We start from the raw sequence: 27,627 nt of genomic DNA, 5'->3' as shown, positions 1-27,627 counted from the left end.
GGACAGAAATCCTCAGTGTTTTCATCACCATGAGCTACACAACCTGCGTGCTAGCGTTCTTTCATACTACAGAAGATGAAAGAAGTCTACCTTCTACTCAACACTTTTGTTTTCGCAGGAAATACCTATTAAAACTGGAGACGAAATATTCTACTCATCTGATAGCACAAGAGCAAGAGAGGGTTTTTTTTGTTTTGTTTGTTTCTTCCCCTTTTTTCACAAAAGCCAGTGCAATTTACTTTCCACCTTTACCGAAAGAAATGGTCCCACTTTAGCTGCGGTCCCCCCCAGGGCTGCTTTTCACTACCATTATCCGTCAGGTTTCTAAGTGCTCTGGGACAAAGCCCCTCAAAAAGCATTACATTCATACTGAGTACTGAGCTCTGCTTTTTTTTCTTTTTTTCCCTCCAAAGTGACCAATGAGTGGCTTGAGCCTTCTTTCAAGAAGGACACTCGGGGTAACTTCACCATGTACTATTACCCGCGCACGTACGCACACAAACACGCATAGAAGAGGCACATGTGCATCTGCCACTTCAGTTTGAGAGACATGGCAGAAGGAAGCCCTTCAGCGGGAGCTGCATTGTGATTCACTCACTCACCCACTCTGTATTAGAAGTACGGGGCGCGAGCCAAAAAGAAAGGTGCTTTTTCGGGCTCGGGACCGATCGGACAACGCGGTCAGTCTCATTTTGAAAATACCGGATCAGCAAATTAAAAGTGATTCGGGGACAGACGTAAACCCGGTCCAGCCACGAGCCGCGTCAAAAAGGAAGTCAGTTGCCTTTAAAACGGGACATTTCAAAGAACCGTAATCTTGTGTTCACTTTTTGATTCTTGGTGATTGCTGGTTCAAGGTCATTGGCTTTACTTTGAATCAGTAATCGCCATTTCATTTCTATGGCATGATCATTTATTCATTCATTTATATTTGCTTCTCTTATTTTTGCTTGTGCACTCGTGAGCATCATAAAGGGACTGCACCTGTAATTCTGTTTCAGAATATTATGACGCCCACCGATAATTGAATTGAATCTTGACTCTTAAAACTACCTATGGTGAAACTTTTAGTAACGCTCTCTCTTCCTCATTTTTCCGACATCCAACAATTTGTAGTCCATTGGTGGTTGATTACCCTCAATGCCTTTGTTCCACACCGAAAAGTATCTTACCGACATCCACGCTTGCTCACTTATAAACTCTTAAATCCCGACACGGCATCACCGCCTTGTCTCCATCACCGGGGAGACTTTCAAGTGCCGTTATTTGCACTGGCTGTGCAGATTAAAAGAAAAACGACAGACACAGCACACACTCTGCACCATTCACCTCATCCTTTCTCCTCGCCTGACAAGTGACCCCACCTTTGAGCGTTCCCCTCCAGGAGGAGAGAGCTCCCTGGCAACGCAAACACCACTCCTGTGCACACTCAGCGCCTCGAGTCAGACGCAAGTGATGACGAAGCTGAAAAACCGTTGGCCGGGCACATTTGTTACGTTGCGATGCTTTTTTTCTGGGACAAGGTGAGGGGCCTCGGCGCTGCGAAAAGTAACTTCATCACGCCCGCGGTGGTGGTGGTATGGGTTTTAGAGGGTTATGTATTGGTAATGTTTGGTGGAGTAAATTACAGCACTAAGGCATGAAAAAGTAATTACCCCACGGGAGCCAATTAACTGAGGCCAATTAAATGAATAATTGGAGCCAGATGTTCCTTCTACTTTTGGTTTTCACGAATCAAATAGCAATGATTTAAATCCTAATTTGCAGTTTTACAGCAACGTTCGACGCTATACGGGGAGAAATCTCCGTGTGACCCTGCCATCAGCTGTCTCCAGTGGCCTTTTTTGGGATATTTTCCAAGTGGGGATGTCACACTGATCCATTGTTTTTCCTCTCCGTCACGTTCCCCCTCGCCCGGACCGTTGCTCCGGCCCATTGTCGCATGTGCAAACGACGCACAGCACCGACAACACAGGGGAAACTCTAACAGTTTGTCACAGAACAACGTCTGGGTTGCATTAGACGTCGCAGATTGACGGTTGGGAATCTCTCATTTGATGCCAGTAGGCTTAGTTATTTTTAGCGTACAGATGGTTGCACCCTCTGACTTTGCCCCAGCAGGATCATTTGCTTGCAGTATATGCAGCATGAACATCTGATACGTGGAAGCGATTTTGGCAAGATTAAGACTTTCATTTACACTCGCTAATTTCTTTTCCTCCCAGATGAAGACGCTGCTGTTTTTTAAACCACACATCTGGCTTTCTCTATGACCTCTCCTTTGAAACTGTTTGACAGACCAGATGCTTCGACTGAGTTTTACGAGAGGAAGTTGCAGACACATTAATGACATTCTAAATATAAGTAATTATTCTTTAAGATGTTTGATTCATACCACAGTATCTGGAAGGGGTTGATAGTCCCATGAAACACAATTTGCCAATATACACTATAATGAAACCAATTCATTGGACTTTAAACGTCTAAAAGTAGGACACTGCATGTCTTTCAATGTTTGTTCATTTTGCGACATATGACATAAAACATCAGTTTTTGATTCCAAAACCTGTACAGTATGCCTATTTTATTATTGTAATGCATCATCCGCTGTAATACAACGTGCATTAGAGACTAGAGTCCTGTTAGATGTCTCTCAGCCAGTTTATACTGACTCTTACACTCATTTATGGTCTCTTTGCTTCATGCACTGTTTCCCAAACGCATTCACAACTGTGACATATGCTTCAAGTATCCACTAAGGCAAAGATGTTTTGATACTAAATTTCACCTCAAGCACAGAATAACAATAACTCTATGGAGTACTATTTATTCATGCCTGATGCTCAGATTTGCCCAAATTTGATTCAAACTGTGTCCTTTAGGTCCTCAACTGGTGACAATCTCAAATGGGTTTGAAATGTAAACCATACGCGTAAACCATTTCCACGAGAAGAATCCTGTGATTCTGGTTGAAGATTTCAGGCTTCGGGTTCTGTCCTTTTCGGTAATCTCCGTGTTTGGTCGAGAAAACCTCTCTTTTTCGGTCCAATTTCTGAAAGGGGTTTTCAGAAGAGTGGCATTGTTTTGTGCCCTTTTACTGTCTTTGTTGTTGAATATGTGCAAAAAGCCAGAAAAAGGCTTTGAGACTGACTGGCCACGGAGCGTCTGTGGTTGACGGGCAGAAACCCTTGAGGAAATAAAAGAGGGGGAATGATTTCCAGTAGAAATCCGCACAGAGGAGCCACTTCTGCCGGCCCCTTGAGGCGATCTGTCCATTTGCAGCGGACTGTCAACAGGGAAGACACAAGCCAGTTGTGCAGCGTCTGAGGCCGTTCTCTTTTATCTGGCTCCTATTTCAAATCAAACAGTTGATGATCAACAACATGTGATTCTTCCCGGAGTTTTTAGGCCCCGCAATATAAACTGTCACCACATTATTGGTCTTTATGAGACAGCATGTGTCAAATGAAACCGCCGTAGCGACGCAATGAAACTGTGGGTTTGGAACTCAACATTTTGTTGTTGCCATTGGTCATGACACAACAGTGTGCGTGACTGCTTTAGCTCATAGTAGTTTGGGATATTGGCAGACTCTCAGTATGTTTTATGTCTCGCAGCTTGGTAGCAAGGCACCGACCTCGGCTTTCGAGTGATACACGTCAACAAGTCTACCTCATTCTGATTGCGGCAACTGTTCAATTTGCCCGTGGGGTTAGAATTAACTGACGGGTGGGTTGCTACCTATTTCAAAGAATCGACCTGATCTCGAACTGCAGAGCTTCGAAAAACACCCATCAGCCGCGTGTGCGTGCCGCGTCGGGTCGTCAGGCAGACTCATGCCTTCCTAAGCGATCGGACAGACTCGGGAACCGTGATTCTCAACTGTGATTCTCAATCCAAAAGTGGATTCGCGGATTCATGTGTGAGAAGAAAAATAAAAATAAATATATATATATATATATATATAAAATTAAATTTAACAAGACAACAAAAAAATCATCATAAATGATATAAACCACAAAACACAACACGTCTACGGAATAACATAAAAGAAACACATTTTTGATCCGGAGCTTTTATTTTGAAGGACACGTGTTTCGCAGCAAGTGCGCAGGCATCAGAGCATTTGCAAACATGGGCTAAACAGCTAAAAAGTGGGTCTTGAGGCTGGACCAATTGAGAAACACTGCTCCAGGACGTCCTGTCAGAGGAGCTACTGTACACTCGCTACGTACGTGACTGCTTTGTCCTTGATCCTGCGGTATATGATTTTTGCGTTTTGTCTTCATGAATCTCAATGTGTTGTTGGATTTTATACTGTTGAAGAGTGTTAATGAGTCTGATTTATTCAAATGACTCTTATTGCAACATGCATTCAGTGAATACACATTACAGGGACTTTTTGCTGGTATTGAGATGTCCGCATCTCAAATGTCTCCCTCATTTAACCACCTCTCTTTTTACAATAGCTTGGACTTGTGTTGACGAGACATCTCAGTTGTCCCTGCTCCACCGATGCGTCCGCGCTGTCCTTGACCTCTGACCCCATTGAGAAGGACTGATAATGTGCAGCTGCAGTTTTGTCACTATACGCACAGATCCCCGACACGTGACGAATGGCCTCAGGGGCCCTGAGAGACTGAGCTCACTATGGGCTGCTGGCCACCTTCGGCCCATCGTTCACATTCTGTATAGCCAAAAAAACTGAATTCTAGGTTGGATTATCTTTTTTAAATTTTTTTATATCAAAAACATTCTGGTATGAAACCTTTCGTCTGTTTTATCTTCACAGTTAAGAGATTTTGTAGCGTTTGAATTGCAGTGGCAATGCACCAAGCCCACAGCAGCATTTGTAATCCAGCGGCTCCATGAATATGGAGGAGGAGAAAACCAATAGCTGAGCTACTTCAAGCTGTCTCTGGCTTGACCTTATACTCTTGGCTCCTGCACTGGCTTTACAACATTAAAATGTACAGCTACAGCGATGGTTCCGCCATCTAAAGCAGCATCGAAATGTTCAGGCGGACTTTTTACATGCCCCTACCACGACATGCGTCTGTCATGACAATTTTCACAGAGCCATCTCTTTCCTTGCACGTCTCCCACAGAGATCGATGTATTTATGCATCTTATCAGAGGGATCAGAGCTCAGGGACAGCTGGCAGAGTGAACCCTGCCCCTGGTCGGCAGCTACGATGTTTCGCTGAAGGGCATTTCAATAGGCATGACCACATTTGCTATGTGCATATTGTAAGGCTTATCTTTTTTTTTTTTGCTCCTATTTATTCGGGACTGGAGCCCAGTCAAAGTTATTGAATGTTGGAGAATATCAATGAAAAGAGAGCAAATCCATTTTGCGCAGCCACACATCTCTTGCCGGTTTTTACACATTTAGCTTTCTCCAAGTGTCTCTCCTTCATGTTCACGCAGGCTCGGCCACGCTGCCTTGGCAACAATCTTCTCCGTCATATGATGTAAGATTCTCCTATCGTTATGGCAGGGGTGACTAATACTGATTTGAGCATTCATAGGGGAAGACACGGGTGTGCAGCCCAGTCTCAGGATCTGACACTTTACCAAACGGTTGAAATCTAACCCCCTTAACCATTTGCACTGATTAGAAAAAGATGGACAAAGCCGAACCTGAGACTTTAAAGCGATCGCGGCTAATTATCCATCAATTATTTTAGCAGGAAATCTGATTTGATTAAAGGGTATTTCATCTTTACTTCAGTCATTACTCTACTGGATGCAGATAGCTGCTCAGAGACCTAATCACACTTTCAGTGTAGTACGACTATAAGGTTGCAGTCACGAGAAAAGATTTAGAGGCGATCAGAAAGGCCTCAATTTAGCAGATATGTACTCAACAGGTGTTGACTGGAAGATGAAACCATTTCGACTATGTTTGGCGGTATGGCTCTGTTCTAGGACCTCCCTGCCCTTCCACGTGCATACGTGGAAATCCTGAGGAAGGGAGAGCACATCTCCCTACCATTCCATGGGCCTTCATGGAATGTGAGGCAGGCAAATAAACTCCAGCTCAACTAACAGAGCAGGCTTCAAGGACAACATATGACATTGATTTAAGTCCGATACAGTATGAAAAGGAGTTTGCTGGGTTGCAGACAGGTTTGCGTGTAGTAAAAGCAGGAAGAGTAGGCAGGTTAAAGCAGCTTGAATAGAGCGCACAATATGAGCTTTGCCACTTGAATGTGCAGAAGAGGATCAGCTGAGCATTCTGCTGATGTGGGCTGGTATAGAGACTCTACTTTCAGCTTGACACCGTTGCCTGCTGAACTAACGCTATGCTCCATTTCCATGCAATACAATACTCTTTCTCAAACTTTTGAAATGACGGGGGTTCTATCCCTACTTCGTTTACCTTGTTTTTATGAGACTAATTGATCACATTTTACATTAATGGCTCCTTTTATATTGACCTCTAATTACATATGCTAATAAAGATCTCAGCAGTTAGTCTGCTATCTTTTTTTTAAATGTTAAGCTACTATCACAGAACTCAAAACCTTCTGCACACGTTTCACATTAAAAACCTTCCAGGGGCTCTATGGATATACAATAATTCCTCTCCATTTTGCTGGACAGACTTTTGAAGTGAAACTTCATATAGACAGTAGTTTAATGGCGATTGGGAAAACGTAGAGGCCATTTCGAGTAAATTGATGAATGAGAGAAAGGTATTCCTGCTTGAAAAAGTTTAGGTTTTTTAAAGTTTTAAGGAGAAACACTTTTCTTTTTTACATGATAATCTATGTATCTTTATGGTCCCTATATATATATATGTTTTATCACACATATATATTTTAACCAGATGGTCTAAGCTCATTTCCAGTGCAGGCACTTTAATGATAATACTTTGTACCTAACAACATGGATTCTGCAGTTATTGGAATATATAGGACAATTTTCATGCGACACAATTACTCCTGCAGCCTATTAAAATCCAATGTGAATCCGCCAAAGGACGCACGTAGACCAATGCTATGATTATACGGACACGCGTTACAAGCCCGCGCTTTCCACCCAAAAGCTCTGCTCATAATCGACACACAATTACACACGCGTGGCTGCGGCCTGGTGATCCTTTGGAATGAAAATAGTCATCACAGTCATGGTAATTAGACGGCCCGCTGTGGGGAAGCTATATCCTCTGTGTTTGGGTGGCACGCCGGACAACAGAGCACCTTCGTCCGACGGTTCCCCCTCATGAATAAGTCATGTACCGGGGCTATCCATATTTCATCGAACAATCCTCATCCATTATGGACACTGTTCGCCAAGCGGGGACCTCACCTGATTGGGGCCGTCTCATCGCCCTTGTCCAGCCACTCCTGCGGCGGGATGATGTACATGCACCAGAGGCCCCAGTTGTAGCCGTGGGCCGCATTGGCGTACTGCTGCACCTCGAACGTGTTGTATTTGATGTTGTCTATGGCGGGCAGGATGATGCGGGTGTGGTCCTCCTTCATCCGGGTCAGAATAGGTTCGGACCTTTGGGTCAGAGAAGAGACAGAGGTTGAGAGGGGACGCAGCGGCCATGAGTGAGAGACGAATGTGAAGAAAGCTGCGAATATTTTCATATCGCAAACATTTTTAGACAGAGGTTTTGGTCAAGAGCGACCCAAGGGTTAATGTAACTGAATGTACAAGTCAAATAAATAAATAAATAATAAAACGGTGAATAAGGTTTGTCTTGAATCCACACAAATATTATACCCTTCTCTGGAGAGAAAGGTATCGTCCTCTTCTATAGATCTATGGGTGACTCCACATCTTCTCCTTCACATGAGCAACATGGGTTTGTCAGCGAGGATTTATTTATGTATTCATTCAGGGTTTAAAACCACTGCCAGGATACGCTCCCTCCTCCGCGAAATGGCTTTTTTCCACGCGACGACGAAATAACATCACACGACGTGCTATCTCTCCGACTCGTGAAAGCGAAATGTCAGAATTGTGACACTTTTCCGGGCCAAGAGACTTGATAACAGGTAAAACGCCTGATAGAGCAAAACCCATCAGGTGCAAAGAGAGGCTTACCCCCTGCTCCCGGGAAATCTATCCACGCTGGCTCTTTTCTCTTTTTTGCATGTTCGTTTCTGAAACAGCCTTCTCCAACACAGTCTTTATCTTTGGCCCATGGGCTGCTTGGCCGGCACATATTCTTTTAAGAACACATCAAGTGGAGAGCCGGGGCCATATTCACATCGCGAGGTGAAGAGTGGCGATAAAACATGTTAAGGAGAAACTCCCTTAGGTCAGGGAACATATTACTGCAAACTCCTGAAAGTGTAAAGTTGTGGTTAGTGGAACGGGATCTCCACTACACTAGTGACTGGGTTCATAGTGTTGAAAGGGTTAAAAACTTTAACCTTTTTCGAAAATAAATGTATAAAAACCGGTGTGCATTGTTCTAGCTGTTGGGGAGAATTCAACCTGACTTCAGACGACACACGCCTCCCTGAGATACCACAGCCCAGCAGCTCATTTCCTGTAGATTTTACACCAGGCAGCTTTATGGATTATCGGCGGATGATGATTACCTCGACATAAAGTAGATTCACAGTCTCCTCTCGATGGTCAACGTCGATTTCTTTCAAACAAATAGTTCTACAATTTGGGAGGGACTATTGTCGGCTTTCAAGTCTTGTTTATTGAATCCATAAAAATGCAAAAGCAGAAACTTGAAGACTCCAGGAAGTCGCTGTGCCTGGAGTCAATACTTGCATCAATATTTACATCAATACTTACGCCAACACTTACGTCAAATACTTACAGACATAAATATTATGAATGTTATTCAGCTTCTCATCCAACATGTAATGGGAAGGAACAGACGTCTTACCCGAAAAGTTAAACTATGATTTTAATTATTATGGCAATCTGTCGCTAAACCATAACAATGATCATAACCCAACTGTCATGATCCGCCAGGAAGTTTTATTTTGACACTCATTTCCTGTTCTCCTGTCCCTTGATTTCTGCCACTGCCGTCCATTCAGATTATTCCTGTTTTTGTTTTTTTTGCTCCCAGTGTTTTGGCTGTAAGCGAAACACTGGGAGAGTGTCAGCTTGTTTTGTTTCTCCTTTGACTAAATTCAATTGAATTAAATGCATGGCTGGAACCCTAAAGGATGCTTAGGCAGTTCAATATCTTATTCACATGTGCCATAGAGCTCCATTGCTGTCCTAAAACTATCAAATCAGTGATTGACTTTGTTGTCCCTTTTTTTTTTTTTACAATGAACATGGGAATGGTAGTTTATTAAATCAGTCCCACACATACATATACATTTACATATTCATATAACGCTGTAGCGCAGCGTAAGGCGGTGAAAATAGACGCCGGCAAAAGGCACCGCTGGATTTTCATGCCGTTTGTTGTAATCTGTTCAGTAAATGTTGGTTTTTAGCCACACGCCATTCGGGGACTGTATCTTTCCAACAGCAAACTCCTGCGGTGTTTATTTATGATGAACACGCCAACACGAAACCCCCCCTCGACCAATCTTAAGATGCGAAGGATGTCAACCCACCCTTTTTCTCTCCGTTCCTTGCGGTAACAGCTGTTCTCAGCAGTTTTCTTAATACGTCTTAAGAGGCAGCTCTCGGCTACTGTTGGGGCCCTCGGTGCCGAGGAGGACGACGCCTTACTGGTGAGACGAAACACTCCAGGTTTCGCGTGTCCGTTTCTTTTTTCGGTGTTCTGGCTCATGCTATCGAAGGCCTCGCGAAACATAGGTGCCGAGCAGCACCGCTGGCTCCGGCTACGTTTGTATAATCTTGCTCACGCTGAGAGACGATCTGCACCGTATCTTCAAAGCAAACCTTCAAACGCTCTATTCTTCACATGATATACTTCTAAATTTAAAAAGGGGCGCTGCAATTATAAAATGATAAATGTGTCTCTCAAGAATACTCCCACACGCCAACTCTCTCTCTATCTCCCGACCCACTGATTTTTCTCTCTCTCTCTGTCTTCACCCTGATTTCTACACCCCCACACACACACACACACACACACACACACACACACACACACACACACACACACACACACACACACACACACACACACACACACACACACACACACACACACACACACACACACACACACACACACACACACACACACACACACACACACACACACACACACACACACAGTTACCTACTTCTCTTCAAAAAGCGAGAAGCCATTTATCTTCCAGAAGCAAAAAAATTACTACTTATCACATGAAGGTAGGGACAGAAAGTACAGAGGAAACTGATCCACATTGAACCATACGGGATGACGTCACTAGAAGAAAAAGCGTAACTTAATAGCAAGCGGTCGGCTGTACATTTGAATGGGATTCGATACTGCAGCTCTGACATACATTCGGCTCTGTGCTCAGATTTTGTAGTTAATGTTAATGTTGCACTGGACTACATTATAATAAGAGGTGTTTTCTAATGGTTGTCCTTCCTACGTAAGTGAGGGAAGAAGCATATTGGAAACACCTTTGAATACTAAGCAGTCCACTGCCATGCAAACTCATCAACACTCTTAAAAACCCTACTGCGTTGCGCCCGTGTCCTCCTTGTGCACGTAGTCTCTTTGCTTCCCTTTGTCTTCGTTGGCTCGTCTGTCACGTTCCTGCTCTCTGCTCCTTGGTTTCGTTTCTCGTTGCCCGTTAAGTCTCCTGGTTCAGCCTCACTCTGTGTTTTTGTACACCGTTCTCTTTTGCAGACTAAGCCTTTTTGATTCTCCATTTATCGAAATACACCGTTATTTTTCCCCTGCGCCTACGTTTGGGTCCTGCTCTGTTTAGATCATCCCAGCAACACTAACCCTGACCTCAGATGGCAGAAACTATGTTTGAAATATTTTTGCGACAATGTCAACCCTGACATATTGCATCATATAAGTAGACTTTGTGGCAGAACAGCTGTATTTATTGCATTAGATCGTACACTTGTACATAATAAAGAGGCCACTCGGAGTATAATTATCAAAATGAAAGTGGCATTGGCCTGATTTCTTTGCCCACAAATCAACATCAAACTAACCAGGGAGTCGTGCAGCTGATGTTCATGTTGGGCTCGTTTCCCACGGCGTGTTTACGAGCGGAAATTCCACTCTTCCAACATTGTGTTTAAGATTTTGATTGAATTACATATTTACCACCATGTAATGCAAGCCTGTTAACTTATATTGAAGAGCTAGTGAGTAATGATGCATAGAGGCTCACATAGATAAGGCAATTATGGTTGGCAACGTCTACATTCACGTAGATGTTGACGGTGACAGACCGCCAACATAACTCGCACATATGGCAAGTCTCCGGGACAGCCGGCTGTGCACTATCACAAACATTTCAAGTATCCGGTCTCAAGGGGACGCTGAAAAACTAGTCCATGCATCGGTTACCTCTGGACTGGACTACTGTAATCCTTTATTGTCAGGATGTCCCAATAACCCAGAATACTACAGCGCCAGTTCTGACATGTATTTATATCACACCACACGTCTCCTCTCCAACTTTGCGTCTTCCCTCTCCTGTAGTTAATGCGTCTCCTCTCCGTCCTCATTCTGCAGGTATCTTGGGTGACTAAGAGCTGCAGGATCCAGGAGCATGCCACTGCAATTTTTCCCCCACAAATATGAATTGGTGCTATCGTTATTGAAAACACCATTACGCCTACAGTATGTAGACCGCTACCATTACTGTCATTACAACAACCAGTCTGAAGGTGCCTTACCACCACCGTTATACACTTGTTCTTGATCTCTCCCACTTCTTCTCTGCCCCATTTCTCTCCTCTAAACCCGACCGTTCCAGTCCGATGTCTTCCTGTTTAGGGTTTTTTCTTTCTTCTGTGGCAAAGTGATTGCTCATTTGGGGAGCTGGATTCTAGATAATGTTATGCAGATATAACTAAACTAAACTATATTGAACTGAACACCAATTCATTTATTACAGAAACCTGATATCAGACTCAAACATTCATTATGCAGGGTGCATAAGCCAAAAAATGTTTTTTTTTCCACTTCCTGGTTAGCTTCAGCCTTGTGTGCAAACTGCTTCTCGCTGTTTCTCCTTTTGCCCCCCTTAAACTTTACATTGGGACCACATCATTCATCTTTATTGGCCCTGATTGGCCAGCTGGCCCAGTCTGTTGCGATTGCTCAACCGATTTCAAAATGTGTAGGAAATGTCACGCCCCTTCACAAGAAAAGTGGAGATTCCCAGATCGCAGGCGGGGTTACCGCGAAAGAGTCCAACTGTGACACCACAGTGCTCAACAAAAAACAGATAGGCTCCCAACTTTATGTTCACAAACAATTAAAAGGTGACTTTTGCATAATTTGTCACCTTTAATACAAGTAGTGACCTTTTTGTTGTACATGTTAATGTCAATTATTAAATAGGTGCCCCTTTAACAACGATGGCCTATATGGGGAAAGGGTTTTTTGGGTGACCACTGGGACATATTGGCGGGGAGGCTGAGGCTGAGGGTTCTTTTTCCCCAAAGCTGCGTCATTACAAAATCCAAATGACAGTTTTAGACCGAATAGCTCCCACATTCACACGGACCATACCTTCATCTGTCAAGAGATACTTTTCTGTGCTGGAATCAAGACTTTGCTTTTACCTTACACAGGACGGTTACTGTAGCAGTGTTCCCGACATGGTTCATTTGACATGGTTAGCTGAGCATGTGCCGTCTTTGAATCTCTCTCTCTCTCTCTCTCTCTCAACACTAGCTTGAGGAGGTTTCTTTGCCATCCCAACCTCCCCGAGCACATCCTCCACCCATTTCCCTGATCCCTATAACACCCCAGAGGCAGCCGGCAGCTCCCGTATACCTTAGGGGTCCACGAGGCTGATGAGATAGAGACGCTCTGGAAATCAGGACACATCTGGTCTTGACTGTCTGCGTAGTTCCTCTCCTTATACCCAACATTTCATTTGCATAACACAGAGGGTTTTTCGTCCCCATCATTCCGAATCATTCTCAGCTCGAAACTACAATAGGATTTTCCTCCTTTCCAATGATGACTCATCCAATATTGTGAATACATGTTGACAACCTCCATTGCTTTCGGCGCCACCTTGCCATTTTTTAATGTAGCGTTTCATACGGAGGCAAGTGCTCTTTTGATATATTAACTCTCTGTCTTTCATAACAGCCAGCACCTCTCTGGAGTTTCACATCAGCCCTTGACCACATTTCGCAGAATTAAACAAACCGAATGGTGTATCACAAGCCAGGATAAGAATCACTCTACTATCTCAATTTTTATCTGCTGGACTCAACACGGCAAACCTCGGAGGATGTTTCACTATCTGTCCCATCTTTGCCCAGAGCTGCTATAAAAATAAAAAAACCTGCAGCTCTCCCCTTTGAGATTATATTTTGTATTTAAAATTCGCAGATTGATGGATCTCAAATCGGGAACGATCCTGAAGCAGGGAATTATCAGATAATGGGATCAAACAGCACTCGAGAGTTATGCCCCGAGGGCGGCAGAGCCTTCAGTGGCGAAAAAAAGAAGATCTGCTGTCATTCGGCATCAGCCTCGAAGCTGTGGAACACGTGAGCTCCGCCGATGATCTAAAAACTGTGAGAAGGATAGCACCCCAACATCTCTGGTGGTAAACGCACAGAGGAGGGAGCCGAATCAGAGATACCATCTTCGTTTAAACACGATGCCTACGTTACTTACAATGCAACTCAGCCCCCAATAGTTCAGTCGGGTGTGCCAGGCTGGTAGCCACTAATACATCCCCAGCTGAGGATGAGGAGCTGGCAGGGAACAGTGGCAGTGTGAGCTCACGTCTATCTAATGCCAAGTTTTTCTTTATCTGACTCCTGGTCTGCAGATGACCAAACAGATGCTGAATTACGTGACCGATCACTTGAGGCGGTTGCTCAAACGTCACACGGTTACCTCTGGAGCGACGAAAGACTTGATACAACTTTTGGCGAGGCGCGTGTCTTGTGAGTGTCAGTGTTTTATTTCCATAGAGGTACTGATGTGAACCTTGCTTGGTGTGACAGAAATCTAGTTTCTGCTCTGTCTCACCTGCAGGTAGGAACAATCTAGATTATTCACAACAATCTGCTCTCCTGGCATGCAGTTCCTCATCTCACTTTATTTTTCACTCAAGCCACTATTTTTTGTATTTTTGAACTGCTTTTTGAATCAGTGTGTCTTTTGAATTTTCCTGATTTACTCTCGTAGGCGTCTTCAGAACTCCGGTCGACACAAAGGTCACATCTTTAATTACCTTTTCTCTTTTTTAAATTCAACATCTTTGCAGTGGCATTGGTCACAGAAGTACATTTATTTCTACTTTGGCTGACAGGAATTATAGCAAAAGTTAGTGTTGAGAACAGCTATTACTGCTCAGTGTTGAGGAGTGTGAAGCTTTGAGTTTTCATTTATTTACGAGGTTTCAAAAAGAGCTGAATCAACAGCGTGGTTCGGCTCCACTTAGATAGTTTTATGTATGAACTCTGATTGTGTTCATTTGTGTTTGCTGTGTGTGTGTGTGTGTGACACGGAAGCTCAGCCTGCACTGCTTCTGGCCGTTTTCGAGCAGATTAAAATCTCTAGACGTTCACACAGTCCCTCTGTCTGGCTGCTTAGCAGAGCAGCGCAAACACAATAATGACACATTTCATTTGATGGCGCCTTTCGGGGCACTCAAGGTCTCCCTTACATCAAGCGCAGCAATTAAAATACAACAAAAGGAAGCGTTGATAAAACATCAGCATTGTCAACATTTGTTTAAAAAAACAACAATATGTGTAGATGAAATATTGAATGTGTGAATTTTTATCATGGCATCAGGGCTTCTTTTTTTGTAGTAGTAGACAGTGAGGCAGAAGCATGAGTTGGAAATAGGTTCTAACATTACAGTGCAACGATAGATTTAAACACGCTGCTCAGCACTTCGGTCGGTATGCTGCAAGTGAAATAAATAAATAAATATAGAGTGTGTGTGTGTGTATTTCCTAAACCGCTGAAATTCAATTTAATACCATACCACTGCACCTGCCGGGCATAATGAGCAGAGAGAGGCTCCATGATATTAACAAAGGAGCCGCTATCAAATATGAATGTGACGAACATTGCATATTTCATTATGACAGGGGGCTTGCGGTGGGTTCCTTATCGGCGTCTCACTTGTACAAATTCCACCAGTTTGTCTCATTCTTTAGATAAACTCACCGGGTCACATGGCATTCAACATTTATCGCCGTGTGGCTTTCGGAGCCAATGCGCTTCATTACAGCCTTCCCCGCGACGACAATCTTATCTCCCGCGCACACCTCGGCGGGGAGCGGCTGCCACGCTGCTAATCATTAATCGCCATTATAACCTGAGATTGCAACTGTGTGGGGGCTTCAAAACCACATAAATATCAATTTCCCTTCTGCTGCCGCGCGGCTCTAGCGAGGCATTCAGTGGGCCCTAATTACAATGCGCTCCCGTTTCCTGCCATTAATCCTGCTTATTTACAGAGCGCGGAGAAGGAGGCGGGTCCGAGCTGAATGGACATCCTCTGTCTCAGGGATGGATGGATACAAGGCCTCGGAGGAGATGGACTGCGAAAATTGAAGCGATGCAGTACCACATCAACGGTAGGCAACAATTTCATAAAGCCGTATTAAAGCAGAGCAAAAGCTGTGGAAATCCGATTCCGTCACTCCTCCGGTGGAAAAAAAAAAACCCGCCCGCCTCTTAACTCGTCACAAAAAAACATGTGGTGAGGGAATGGGGAACGGCTGCCAGGTGCACCATACCGTGCGCTGCACTTATGTGCGCTTTAACAGCAATGCGAGTGAACCCGGCAATACGTTTCAGCTGCAAAATGTGCAGCACTCCAGGGGGAAGGCCGTGCCGGTGAATCACAGCGCTGCAGCCGAGAGCTGGCGGCACTGTCTCTGGTTCAGTATGCACGGGCGGTGTGCGCAAGGTCATTGCCGCAACATCTACAGGAGCCATCCATCTCACTTATCACTGCATGTGGCATGGCGGATAATCATATTATGATAGATGGGGAGCCGCTCGCATCCCAACAAACAGATAGTGTAGATACCACAAGTGAATCTATCTGAATAGAGGCTCGGCACACAATGTTTGCAGACGTACTACAGGAACAAGCCACTGGAAGAGGCCCGTCATCTCCTCCACCTACAGTATCTGCATGTAATGTAGAGGAATCACAGGGACTTTGCGCTGCAGTACCTTTTCATTCACTCCTGTAAATAAAACCTCAATCAAAAGCGCATCTACGAAGGCAGAGGGTTGTCAAAGGGAGATGGAAGCGGGGATGTGGGTGAGAGTGTTTGTGTGTGTGTGCGTGCGTGCGTGCGTGCGCGCATGTGTGGGGGAGGAAGCAGAAGAGGAAGAGGTGTGAGGAACGCACAGGATGGCAGCAGGCGAACTCACTCAAAGGAAATTTGACGGCGCAGCCTCGGCAGGTGCAACAGGGGGTGGCGGCGGCGGCGGCGGCGGCGGTGAGGGGCGAGCACCAGAACCGACATGCGCCCGGAGGTGAACGTTGTAGTGTGGGCGCGCTCGAAAGGTGCAGCTATTTTTGGGCAGAGATGGGGAAAGCGGATGAGGACAGGCTCCGGGGCCCTCCAGTTCCCATTCACACTCTAAAACTGTTCACCGAGAGGCAACGCTCATGTAATCATCCCTTCGCTGAGGTCGCGAGGTCACAGTGTTCGCCGGCTGGCTGACTCATCCATGCGAGCATGCTTATGCTTCTTTCATCCTAAGCACATATATATGCACACACACGCACACACAAACATACATTTTATCCATTCATATCTTTTATCATTTTTTTCCATTCCTATCATCTAAATAAACCTAGAGAGACACAGGTAAATTCTTTTAGTATACAATATCAGTTACACTTACAAGTTGCGAGGCCTGACATGTGATCATGGTAGTATTAAGTAGGGGTATAACCCAAAGCCTGTGTGCGTATGTGTGTGTTTCAAAAGATAGTTGTGTACATATTATATTCAGGCCTTCACAGAAAGCTGGTAGGAATCTTCCAGACTACTGCGTGTTCATGTCCAATGACCAATGTGTCCTTTATACTCCTCATTGGTACATGTATAGAGCAAATGTGCTCACAAAAATGACAAATCAGTTCAACTGTGAGCCTAAATCAATCAAATAATACATAATACGGACAGAAGCGTTTGAATTAAAGCTGTGTAAACGTCCGTGTAGAAGTGCACAGCGGAGAAGCAATATGGATTGTCAACAGCGAAATGAATTGCACTGGAACAGACAGAATGATTTGTCGGTGGAGATTGTGTATATAAACTGAGGGCACCCAGACGAATGCAAAGTAAAAAACAGTCAAACTGACGCAGGTGAGATTCAAGTTGGCTCGAAGTGCAGATGAACAAAATAATAATGAGAACAGTTATTGACAGAAGCCCCCCAGGCCATTTTGTGTTTAGATTGTTGTACCCAGTTGACACCATGAAAAGAAGTGTTGTGTCAACTGTAGCATCCGTATAATGTCTTCATATTACATACCGGTCATGTATATCACCCGTACATAATATGTCATATGACCGTCTCTAGCATCTTCGAGTCTCCGGTGAACTGCATCCTGGGACAATTTAAACAAATCATCACGATTCTCTCTTCTCTCCTCCTCCATCCTTCCTCTATTTCCCCCGTCCCTCCTTGTCCCCCCCCCCCCCCCGTCTCCCACAGAAAACAAAAGCTACACTTCAAACGCTGACAGCACGACGGGGCTCAAATCAGTCGCCAATTACATCCACTTGAAGGACTTGTTTACCGGTAAACTTGGAACAGCGAGCAGACATTTGACTGAGACCTCCGGCGGCAATTTCATATCGCAAAGTAAGCCCGGAGCGAACATTGTTGAAATGCTCAACGCCGGAGCACTCTTTTTTTTAATTGCACTCCCACTTTTCAGTGTTTGTCTCTCTTTCTTGTCATAGGTGTGTACGTGCTGGGAAGGTAGACTCCCTTCAATTACTCACAGGTGTAAAGGAGATGCAAGAGGGGAAAAAAAAGCTTAGTAAAGACAAAGGCGTGCTACTAATGAGGGAACACATTGCTGAAAAGTGCTGTGTAGTCAGAATTGGCCCGGCAGCACATCAAAAATGCTTGGTGCATATCTCAGTGACAATCATAACATATGACATCCCTCTGTACGGGGAAAAAAAAAAGTGAAGAAAAAAGCACATCACAAAGGCAGGAGAGAGCAACAGCTGAGACACTGTGACCTTCGCTTACCAGCCAGAGTTGAACTCGACGTGGGCATCGAAGAAGCCGACCACGGGCGCCGTGGCAGCGTTCCAGCCGTGCAGCCTGGCCCGGATCAGGCCCTCCCGCTTGCTGTTCCTCACGATCTTCACCAGGCCCGGGTAGCGCTTGTTCACATACTGGTCCAGGTTGAATTTCAGCTCCACTGAATGAGGACAGAGGAGAGAGGGAACCCTGTTTTTTGAGTAACATCCAAACATCACGGGGCGGGCATTCGCGGCGGCTGTGGCGAGTGAGAGAGCGTTTTCCGGGATCGCCCAGGGCTGATGCGGAGTGGCTCTGGCCTCGCTGGGGGGTTTGTTTTTTTTTGGATTGGGGACATTTGTGAAAATGAAGCGTTCGCTTTGATGTTCTTCGATCACCGTGACACTTCTTTAGCTGGACAGTTGCAGTTAACCAGTGTTGTGCACTTTACCTAAAAGATATGATGAATACCTCATTGGTTATTACATGAAAAACAGCATAAATCAAGTAGTCATCGCTTTGCTTTTGTCACTCAGCTCGGGTGCTTTTACTCCAAAGGCTGCACACGCACATGTCCCATACTCTGAATATTGCACTTGCAGAAATCACTTCAAAAGCTGCATTACATAGAACAAGCAGCCAATTTCGGCATTGGAAGTATTTAATTGCTAGTTTAATATTAGCCCCACTAGTCTCATCATCCCTGCAGGATTTACACACCCACCAACACTGACCAAGACCAAAGCCTGGACCCTATTTGTGTCTTATCAAGCCTTCCAAGTAGACACAATGTTGTAGTAATTCCATTGTAAATAATGGCCGTGGGTTTGCTTTTATGCAAAGGAACCTTGAGTGTTGGGTGTTCCTCTTCCAAATCAAAGGAAAAAATACTGATACGGCTTGAAAACAAAAAAAAAGTTTGAAATACAGAATGTCCTAATAAAAGGCAGTGAGCTCCCCATCCAGAGAGGGCTGGGCTCATCGGAGCGGGACCTTTCATCCCTTTTGGTGTCCTTTGCATTTAGCACCAGCGTCACGCGGAAGGATTTATGAATAAGCAGGTTCATTTTGCATGAATGCGTCACCGTGAGAAGCTTCGAGGGGACCACAGACCTCTGCGAGCGTGGTTCTATTTGCACATGGGAAGGTTTGGAACCGGTGCGGTGGGACTCCTCCATCGTCAGCGACCATATGATAAAGGCTATTAGGAGTGTAATAATTACTAGGCTTTGCCCGGGAAGTGGAAAAGTTATGGGCCTCTCGAATTCACTCACATGCGGCAAAAGCCCTGGATGACGCCCAGCCACGCACTGCCCTCCCCATATGTGCTCATTAGCCACCAGGATACCGGAATCCAATACGACCCTGCAGGGTTTTCAGGAAGATCGGCCTAAAAAAAAAAAAACACGCCCCAAGAAGCCGCTACGTTGGACGGGTCTGAAATTGATCCCTTGGATCGATCACGAGCAGACTGGAGAACTTACCTGATGGGTAAAAGTGGCTCGCCGCAAGTCACGTGATGTTCGTTACATTTTTTTTCCATTGAAGTTCGCCCAAAAGTAAAATGATGATTTTTGCCCACACTGGCAAAAGAACAGCTGCTCAGGAATAACAAGCTCCTCGCTGCAGGTGGCGAACGGTTTGGCGGGAGACCCGGGGCCCCTGCAGGACTCCTCCGTGTTCCCCATGCGCCTCTCACGCGTTTACTGGAAACAGCACCGATGTTAAATGATGTTCATGTTTTTTCCTCCTCAACCCCTTCACCCACTCTTGACACCGTTACATCCACTTCATTTCAAAATCTGCTGCGGCGACACGCACTCGGGTTTTCTCTGAATCACCGAAGGGACAAATTATGAAAACGGGGATTCACTCCTGCTAACCTTTTTTTTTTTTTTTCCTCTACTCCCTGTCTATGCGTGGACCATGCCTTCATTGCTTTTCATATCAATCAATCTCATCAATTGTTTGCCGCAGCTGCAGAGCCGGGGACTGAGTTCATCTGGACCAGATGAAGATTGCTGACCAGTAAATGCAAAGAGAACAAATTTCCGGCACTATTTTGCACGTCCCCCCCCAAAAGCTTTAATCAGATTTAATGTACGCAATGTTTAAAGTGATTCGGCCCCACTTGAAATTAATATTACAGGCTCCACTCAGCTGATCCCCAGATTATGTCCTGTTTTCATTATATGAATCATTAAGTTATCAATTTGGTGGTGGTATTTGCTAGAATTGAATCCGGTCGGGCTCATTAAACCCTTTTCCGTGCCGCCAACGTGGCGAACAACAGCTAACGCTCATCAATGGGAATGTCACTTTAGGTTCAGTCTGCAGACATCCGGTGCTGTGAATAAACCCTCTGAGCCACCAATAAATGTCACCGGCTGCTCCGGCGAAGGGGAAATGTGTCGCGGCGACAAGGCCAACATGCTACCTGCGAGTTATTCATCATGCCAGGAGTGAGCGCGGCTGAACGTTCACTCGTCTCGCTGAGGCCTGTGTGAGACGGGGACAGACAGCGCCGTCCAGGAAAGGGCAAGCAGTCCAGCCTGCATGTTAATCGTCTAATGTCAGAGCCGACATTAGAGCCCGAGGGAAACGGCTCACACATCCGCACAAATCACCATCACCGTTGGCAAACGCAGAGAGTAAGAGCCGCCCGACGGATGTGTTGGTTCGGACGGCGACCCGGGCTCGACCTCTCGTCGGAGATTGCGCGAGGCGAGCGGACGCAGGGAAAACATCAACACCTCGTCGGCGTGCGCCGCGGTGTCAGCGTTCGCGGCACACAGCACGCGGACCGTTAACCGTCCGTCTGTGGCGAGCAGCAGGGGCCGTGACACGGGCTCAGCTTTGTGTGTTTTCATTCACGACACAACTTCTGCGTCACTTTCGATTCGTCACGTCTCCCCCAGACATGAGGCAACGTCATTTGATGAAACAATTTTGATGATGACCTTCTGTGCCTCGAGTGTTATTTTTGGCAAAAAACGGGGTTTAATTAGGGGGAATGGTCGGCCAAAATTTGTGATTTAATGATGTCATCTGCCGTTGAAGGTGGAAAATTGGCAAAAGAAAAACTGAAACCTTTTTTGCAGTTTCTCTTCTTTCAGTCGTGCTACTTTACTTTTTTGGGGAAATGCCTAAAGCTACAGTGTGTAATATTTAGGAGACCTTATTCACAGAAATTAAAATATATTGTCCGTAACTACGTGTTCACATATGTAAATTCACCAGGGTGCAGATGTTTTTTCGTCAACTTTGAATGAGTTAAACATAGTTACATGAGGTGGACCCGACCTCCGTGTGAGTCGCCATGTTTGCAACGTCGTGTCGAATACGGTTGCACAAAACGGTCAGCGCTGCTAGAAACCGGACAGGGAATTAGCGGTGCGCCACCATAAAGTGTCCCCTGTCGGGTGCTCAGTTGGTTGCGGTTCGCATCTTTAGCACCAGATGCCGCCTGAACATTACAAAAAATACACACTGGCCTTTAAACCTGCATTCAACTATTCCTGTTTTTTTTCTTTTTTGGCAACTTGGATGCAGCACATTCCAACTGTTAACACAACACTGACTTAATATCACCTCATACAGTTGACATGGTGAACGTGGTTGCGGAGAGTTGCCTATTTACAGATCTGATAGACGCTGAACAGCATTAATATTCATTCTGAGCTGCGTTTCGGACAACCTTGCAAATGTAACTCCTACTTTGTATCTGGCATATCTGGCTCTTTGAAAGCTAAATGCACCACTGTTTTTTTTTTTACCAACAACACTGATGAGAGCTATAAGAGTGAACCAAAGTAGTAAAGTTCCTCACAGGCTGGAAAACCAAGACAGTCAGCTGAAAGACGGTAAAATATACCAGAGAGCTGAGGGTCAGATGATGATTCTGCGTTGTGGAACACCTCATTTGTTCCTTAACTTTATGGTGCTCGGTGCTGCTCCGAGCACTGATTCATTGTGGACTCCAGTAATAGTTTTTGTGCATGATCAGAGTCTAAATGCCGTTTCAGAGGCTTGTACACTAGGACCTCTCAATGATGCGTCTAAAACACCACAAAACAATACTTTCAGAAGATATTGCAGCCTTTGTAGTAAACGGGGGTTGTCCTTCATAAATCTGTTTGGGACATCCCCAGTAAAAACGTGTGGCGCAGACGGACATAATGACATAATGAGAGGAGGGGCTGCCCTCCATTCCACTGGCTTTTTAACAGGTCCCTGTCTAATGGGAGGCAGTAAGAGCCCCAGCAGGGGACGTGTGCCAGTGGTGACTCCTTCCCGGCCTTCTCTCAGTATGTTATTTATGCACCCGTTTCCTCTGCCAGCCTGAGGGAGGCAGGCCCATTATTGCGTGCCAACGGAAGGAGGGCCAAGTGTCGCCTGGAATCTAGTTCACTGTCCCTCCCTCTCCCCGCCGGGAGAGCTTTTTTCGATGCCACGCTGAGCACCGTCGGCTGCTGTGGACGTCGTGATGCGGAGGCAAGTCAACGTTTTCCCATGTCGCCATGGAAACAGCGGTACACAGCAGTTAAAGACGAGGCTAGAGACAAATCCCCATCCCTCATCTTACCTTCTTTGTTTAGCTATTTTAAAACCTGGTCGTCAAGAGTCCACCCCGAGGGCTTCTCAATCCCTTCAGATGCTACTCACAAGCCAATCTCACGTAAAAAAAAAAAAAACTGCGTCTCACACGCACACATCAACACACATTTATGCAACAAAATACGCACAGAAACTACACGGTAAAAAAAGAAGAAAAAAGACTGACTGATCTGGCAGCGGTCCAAAGGCATCACCTTGGTTCACGCTCCACCAGGGGAGGGGAAATATTATTGATAGGGAGATTCATAGGGAGGCTCCACAGGTTTGCCAATTTAGTTTAGTGAGAGAGGATATTTATGGAGAAGAGACACAATTAAATGTGCTAGAAATTATGAGACCAGGGGTAAAAGACTGGTTGTGCATAGCTTGTAAGCAATTCTTAGAATGGTGAGCTTAATAATAACAATAATAATAATAATAAAGATATAAACTATCTTACCACTGTCGCTGTTGTCGTCCACCAGGATGATCTCCTTGAGCAGGTGCGCTGGCGTGTGGTTGACCACGCTGTGGACGGAACGCAGGATCACCGACAGCGCTTCGTTCACGAAGATGAAGACCACCGAGATCTGCGGGAGGTCCTCTGGGTAGGTCAACTGCTTGCACCTGTCAACGTACAGTTCAGGTCACTGGTTAATGATGAAGCTACCTGGACTTTGTCCAGTGAGGGAAAACACACACAAAGGAGGACAGAGTTAGGTAAATGTAACATTTTGCTGTTAATTGCTGTTGAGCATAGGACGACCAGATTGATACCAATGTCGTGTCTGTCGGTGAAAAAAACAAAACGAGAACACAGTCGGGAGAGAGAGGCTTATCTTAACATAGAGATCAGAAACAATAGGAAGCCGCTCGCAGCCTCCCTCTGCTGTCCTCAGCTGTAGCTTCCTACTTATCTCACAGAAAGATGCGGGGGTATCGATCCCCTTATCTTACCCTCAGCAAGGGGCAAATAATGCCATTTTCCAGAGACGTACGGCCCGAGAGAGCCTCTCTATACAAGAGATTAGCGCATATTGATTTCAGCATTGTACGTAGCGGCCGAATAGATGTAAGACCGTGACATTTTAAAGTGTCAAACGTGGGAAATTAGGGGAAAAAGAACTACGCAGTGTGCAACCATGACACAAGCAGCATATCGCGAGGAAGACAGGGGAATTTGAGATGAGCACCGCAGAACATCTTAATGGACCCCAGGAGCTCAACAGTGAGGTTCTCCATTGACATTTTGATTATTAGACATGATGTCGTAACCATCCAAGCTCTACTCACCACGAGCCACGGGGTTGTGAAACGATGGAACATGCACATGTAGAAGCCACATTTCATCCGTATGAAATCAGCTTTGTTGTGAGAAATACTCGCGATGTCATTGAGAAATACTACACTGCCCGCAATCCTGAAGTGTAACACTGGCGTCTCTGATTGGTGGAGATTGCTGTAACCATGGAAACACTAACTACACTCGCAAACGTCACGCTGGCTAGTGATGCTGTGTTCCATTATACCACAGAACTCGAGCGCCTTATCGAGTCGGGGGGTCGGAGGAACCTCACCAACCCCGACTTCTGAGCTCCGAACACCGCGTTCCGAGTTACTGGTACCCGCATGCTAACACTGACCTCTACCATCGTTAAACACCGTATACGCACACAACACGCACGCTGCAATACATTACAAGACTATTACCGACAATATAAAGACTATAGGGATGATGAAGATGATGATGAAGGTTCAATTCAAGAAGAAGCTAAACTGTTGGTCTGAAGCCATTGGAAATGCATTCGCAATGGCTTATGGGATGAGTAGTTCCTTTATTCCTAAAATAATTATGTACACAGTCTTGTACCTTTGGCCTTTTTTTCCGTTGTTCCATTATTTTTTTTGCTCCGAATTAAGCAGTTTATGATAACGACTCATCTCGTAGCTTATTGGCTTGGTTCCAGGCTTAAAACTCTTTATATAAGGATTTCATGACATGTCAATGGAGTAAAGCAATGGGGTAATTCACTTCAGTTTGACACCTCAGTGTCACGTTCCCAGTGTATTCCCGTGAGACAAAAATTGGTATCGTGTTTTTTTTCTTCCCCCGCGAGGCAAAAATTTGCATTCTTCTAAGATTTTATCTTTCGAGGGCCCAAGCTCCATTTGATGGTTGAATACCGGGATGCTCTGTAGCGAACTGTGACTGGTTCCGGTGCCGCCGCTGCTGTGTAGCTGCAATAATCAAACCATAATGTTGAGCAAGAAGCACATTCCTCCAGCAGTCAGGAGAAGAATGTCGGTATCTCTGCTGGGGCTTGACACGTCGAGTCACCTCCAGTAGCACCCTTTGTGATCATCTTCTTCTTAAAGTCAGTGGTGACACACTGACTGACTTTTCAATAACCAAACCTGGCTGTGAAAAAATACCTAAATCAAATCCTAGGGTTTAGGAAGGAATCCCTAGTGCCTGCTGACAGAAATAAATATATATTTCTCTTTTTTTTTTTACCAAAAACATAACTACCCTTCCAGTGATCATTATCCTGGTCGAAATCATTCGAAATGTACTTGGCAAAGTTCATGTGCGTCGAATGACTGGTATTCTTAGCAGGCACTTGCCGATGCCCTGCGCCAGCACTGCAAACGTACTGTACTGTAGTATTACAGTCATTACTAAATTGAACTAGGCTACATATGACACAGGTGGGGAGAGAGGGCCGTCCATTAACCAGGAGGTCGATGGTTCGATTCCTCGGCTTCTCCGGTGTCCTCGGGCAAGACACTTAACCCTGAATTGACCCTGATGGCTGCGCCGGTAGTAGAACTGCAACAATTATTCATCAATTATTAAATTAATATTTTACAACTATTTGATAATTTACAATCATCAAAATCAACTATTTTGATGATCGATTAATCGGTTCAATTAGTTTTTATGAAAAAAAAGTCTAAATTCTCTGATTTCAGCTTCTTAAATATGAATATTTTTTGCTCCTCTGTGACAGCAAACTGAATATCTTTAGTGTGTGGACAAAATAAAACATCATCTTGGGGGTTTTGGGAACACGATCCACATTTTTCCCCATTTTATACCATTTTAGGGACCAAACATCTAATCGATTAATCGTGAAAATTATCAACAGATTAATCGATAACGAGAATGTTAGTTGCAGCCCTAGCTGGGAGTGTATAAATAATTTGTGATAGGAACTGCAATGAAAAGGGGAAGTGTTGTCTTCGGTGATGAAAAGGGATTAACCTGGTGTCACGCATGCCTTCGGTCGCGTCCTTCATTCCGTTACAGATGCTCAGATGGAATCGAGTGGTAAACACATCCCATTCTGCTCGGGGACCTCAGTCATTGCAGACAGGACTAGTGTGACTGAATATGCAGAAGCGCATGCCGGCACTGACACAGAAACCTGGATAATATTAGAATCATGTACAGGGATATGAATGATAATATTTCTCTTGGTACCATGTCAACATGAGGGCACACAGATCTGCTTCCCCCACTCAGCCTCCATCTCCTCTTCCATAACCACTCTCTCAACGTCCATCTCAGTCTCCGCCTCCGTCTCTCACCGTCACAAGTGGACTCCATGGTAACCTCCTTTGTGCGTCCGTGACTGGACTCCTACTTCATGTACCCACTTACACTGACCCAATTAATACAATCAACCGTGGACATAACACCATGCAGATGAATATTCACTCGGGTCCGGCCCGGGCACGTGCGCTACCCACGCTACCCAGCTCTGGATCTTGTGTCTCTCCGCTCCTGATCATCTCAGGTCTGTTGAAGTTCCCTGTCGTTTCCAGTGAAACGCAGTGTTTTTCCCACAGACGCAGCGTGGCTTTGAAGTCAGGTACAACGGTGTTGACCGGACCGAGGCACTCAGCTGATTCCTATGGCAACTGTGAGCGCACACACACACACACTCACAACTTCTTGTGAATCTCTCCACGCTGCTCCAATTAGGATGCACACGCAACGGCTGACAACCACTTTTCACTCGCCTCCGCCTTTGTTTCCCCGTGTTTTCACATATCTTATTCAGCGGCGCTGAGTCGAACGAGCGGGGATAATGAGGTGGTTAGGATAACCGTTGCTGGCTGAATTATTCACGGGAGATTTTGACTGCGATGAAACACTTGTAATCTCATTCCGTGTTGTACTATCGAATCGACGCAAGTCGGCTATAGTGCAAACAGACCTATGGCTTCCAGTTTGCGCCAGTGAATCGCGTTGACCTGTTAAAGTCTTCTGCGAAAACATCAGCTACATTGCATTTGCCAGGTCACGTTCGAGCTACTCAATGAGAGATTACATTGATTTGGAAAGGAGGTTATTCAAAAATGAACTGCCTCGTTATCCTGAATCACAAATTAGGGCTGCGACGGAAAAGAGCATCGTTAATCTCAGCGAGCAAACTTCTCCTAAGTTCCTAAATGTGGTGCTGCATACACTCACTGCCCACAGGAACTATTAACCAAGTGCACAATCCGATGACGTACTGTTTTATTTCTGCATGCTGAAGCACAGGAAATGAAAACTTTAGCTTTACTTAAAGGGGCAGTAAGTCATTCAAAGGCTGAATCCCATTCCAGCCCTTGCCCATTCCCCTTAGCCCTCCCGCTTTGTTTTGCGCTTTCACATGGAGGGGTAGGGGTGTCTCAATTCCCTCTGGCATTGAGGGGAGGGG

General features: G+C 45.2%; 1 protein-coding gene across 2 annotated transcripts in view; it reads right to left on the bottom strand.

The window, feature by feature from the left end:
• The window catches only part of galnt9 (polypeptide N-acetylgalactosaminyltransferase 9), a 106,651-nt gene that overhangs the window by 32,024 nt on the left and 47,000 nt on the right, over positions 1 to 27,627 (bottom strand). For both annotated transcript variants that reach the window (XM_035638827.2, XM_035638826.2), the window contains exons 3-5: positions 23,376 to 23,542; positions 18,326 to 18,500; positions 7,318 to 7,515 (exon numbers count right to left, since the gene is read on the bottom strand). In XM_035638827.2, coding sequence (XP_035494720.2) covers positions 7,318 to 7,515; positions 18,326 to 18,500; positions 23,376 to 23,542 — 540 coding nt within the window. The remainder of the gene's footprint in view (positions 1 to 7,317; positions 7,516 to 18,325; positions 18,501 to 23,375; positions 23,543 to 27,627) is intronic.

Source organism: Scophthalmus maximus, chromosome 3 (genome assembly GCF_022379125.1).
Source record: "Scophthalmus maximus strain ysfricsl-2021 chromosome 3, ASM2237912v1, whole genome shotgun sequence".
Lineage (NCBI taxonomy): Eukaryota > Metazoa > Chordata > Actinopteri > Pleuronectiformes > Scophthalmidae > Scophthalmus > Scophthalmus maximus.
Note: the sequence above shows the minus strand (reverse complement) of the source record. Positions and strands in the feature narration are given on the sequence as shown.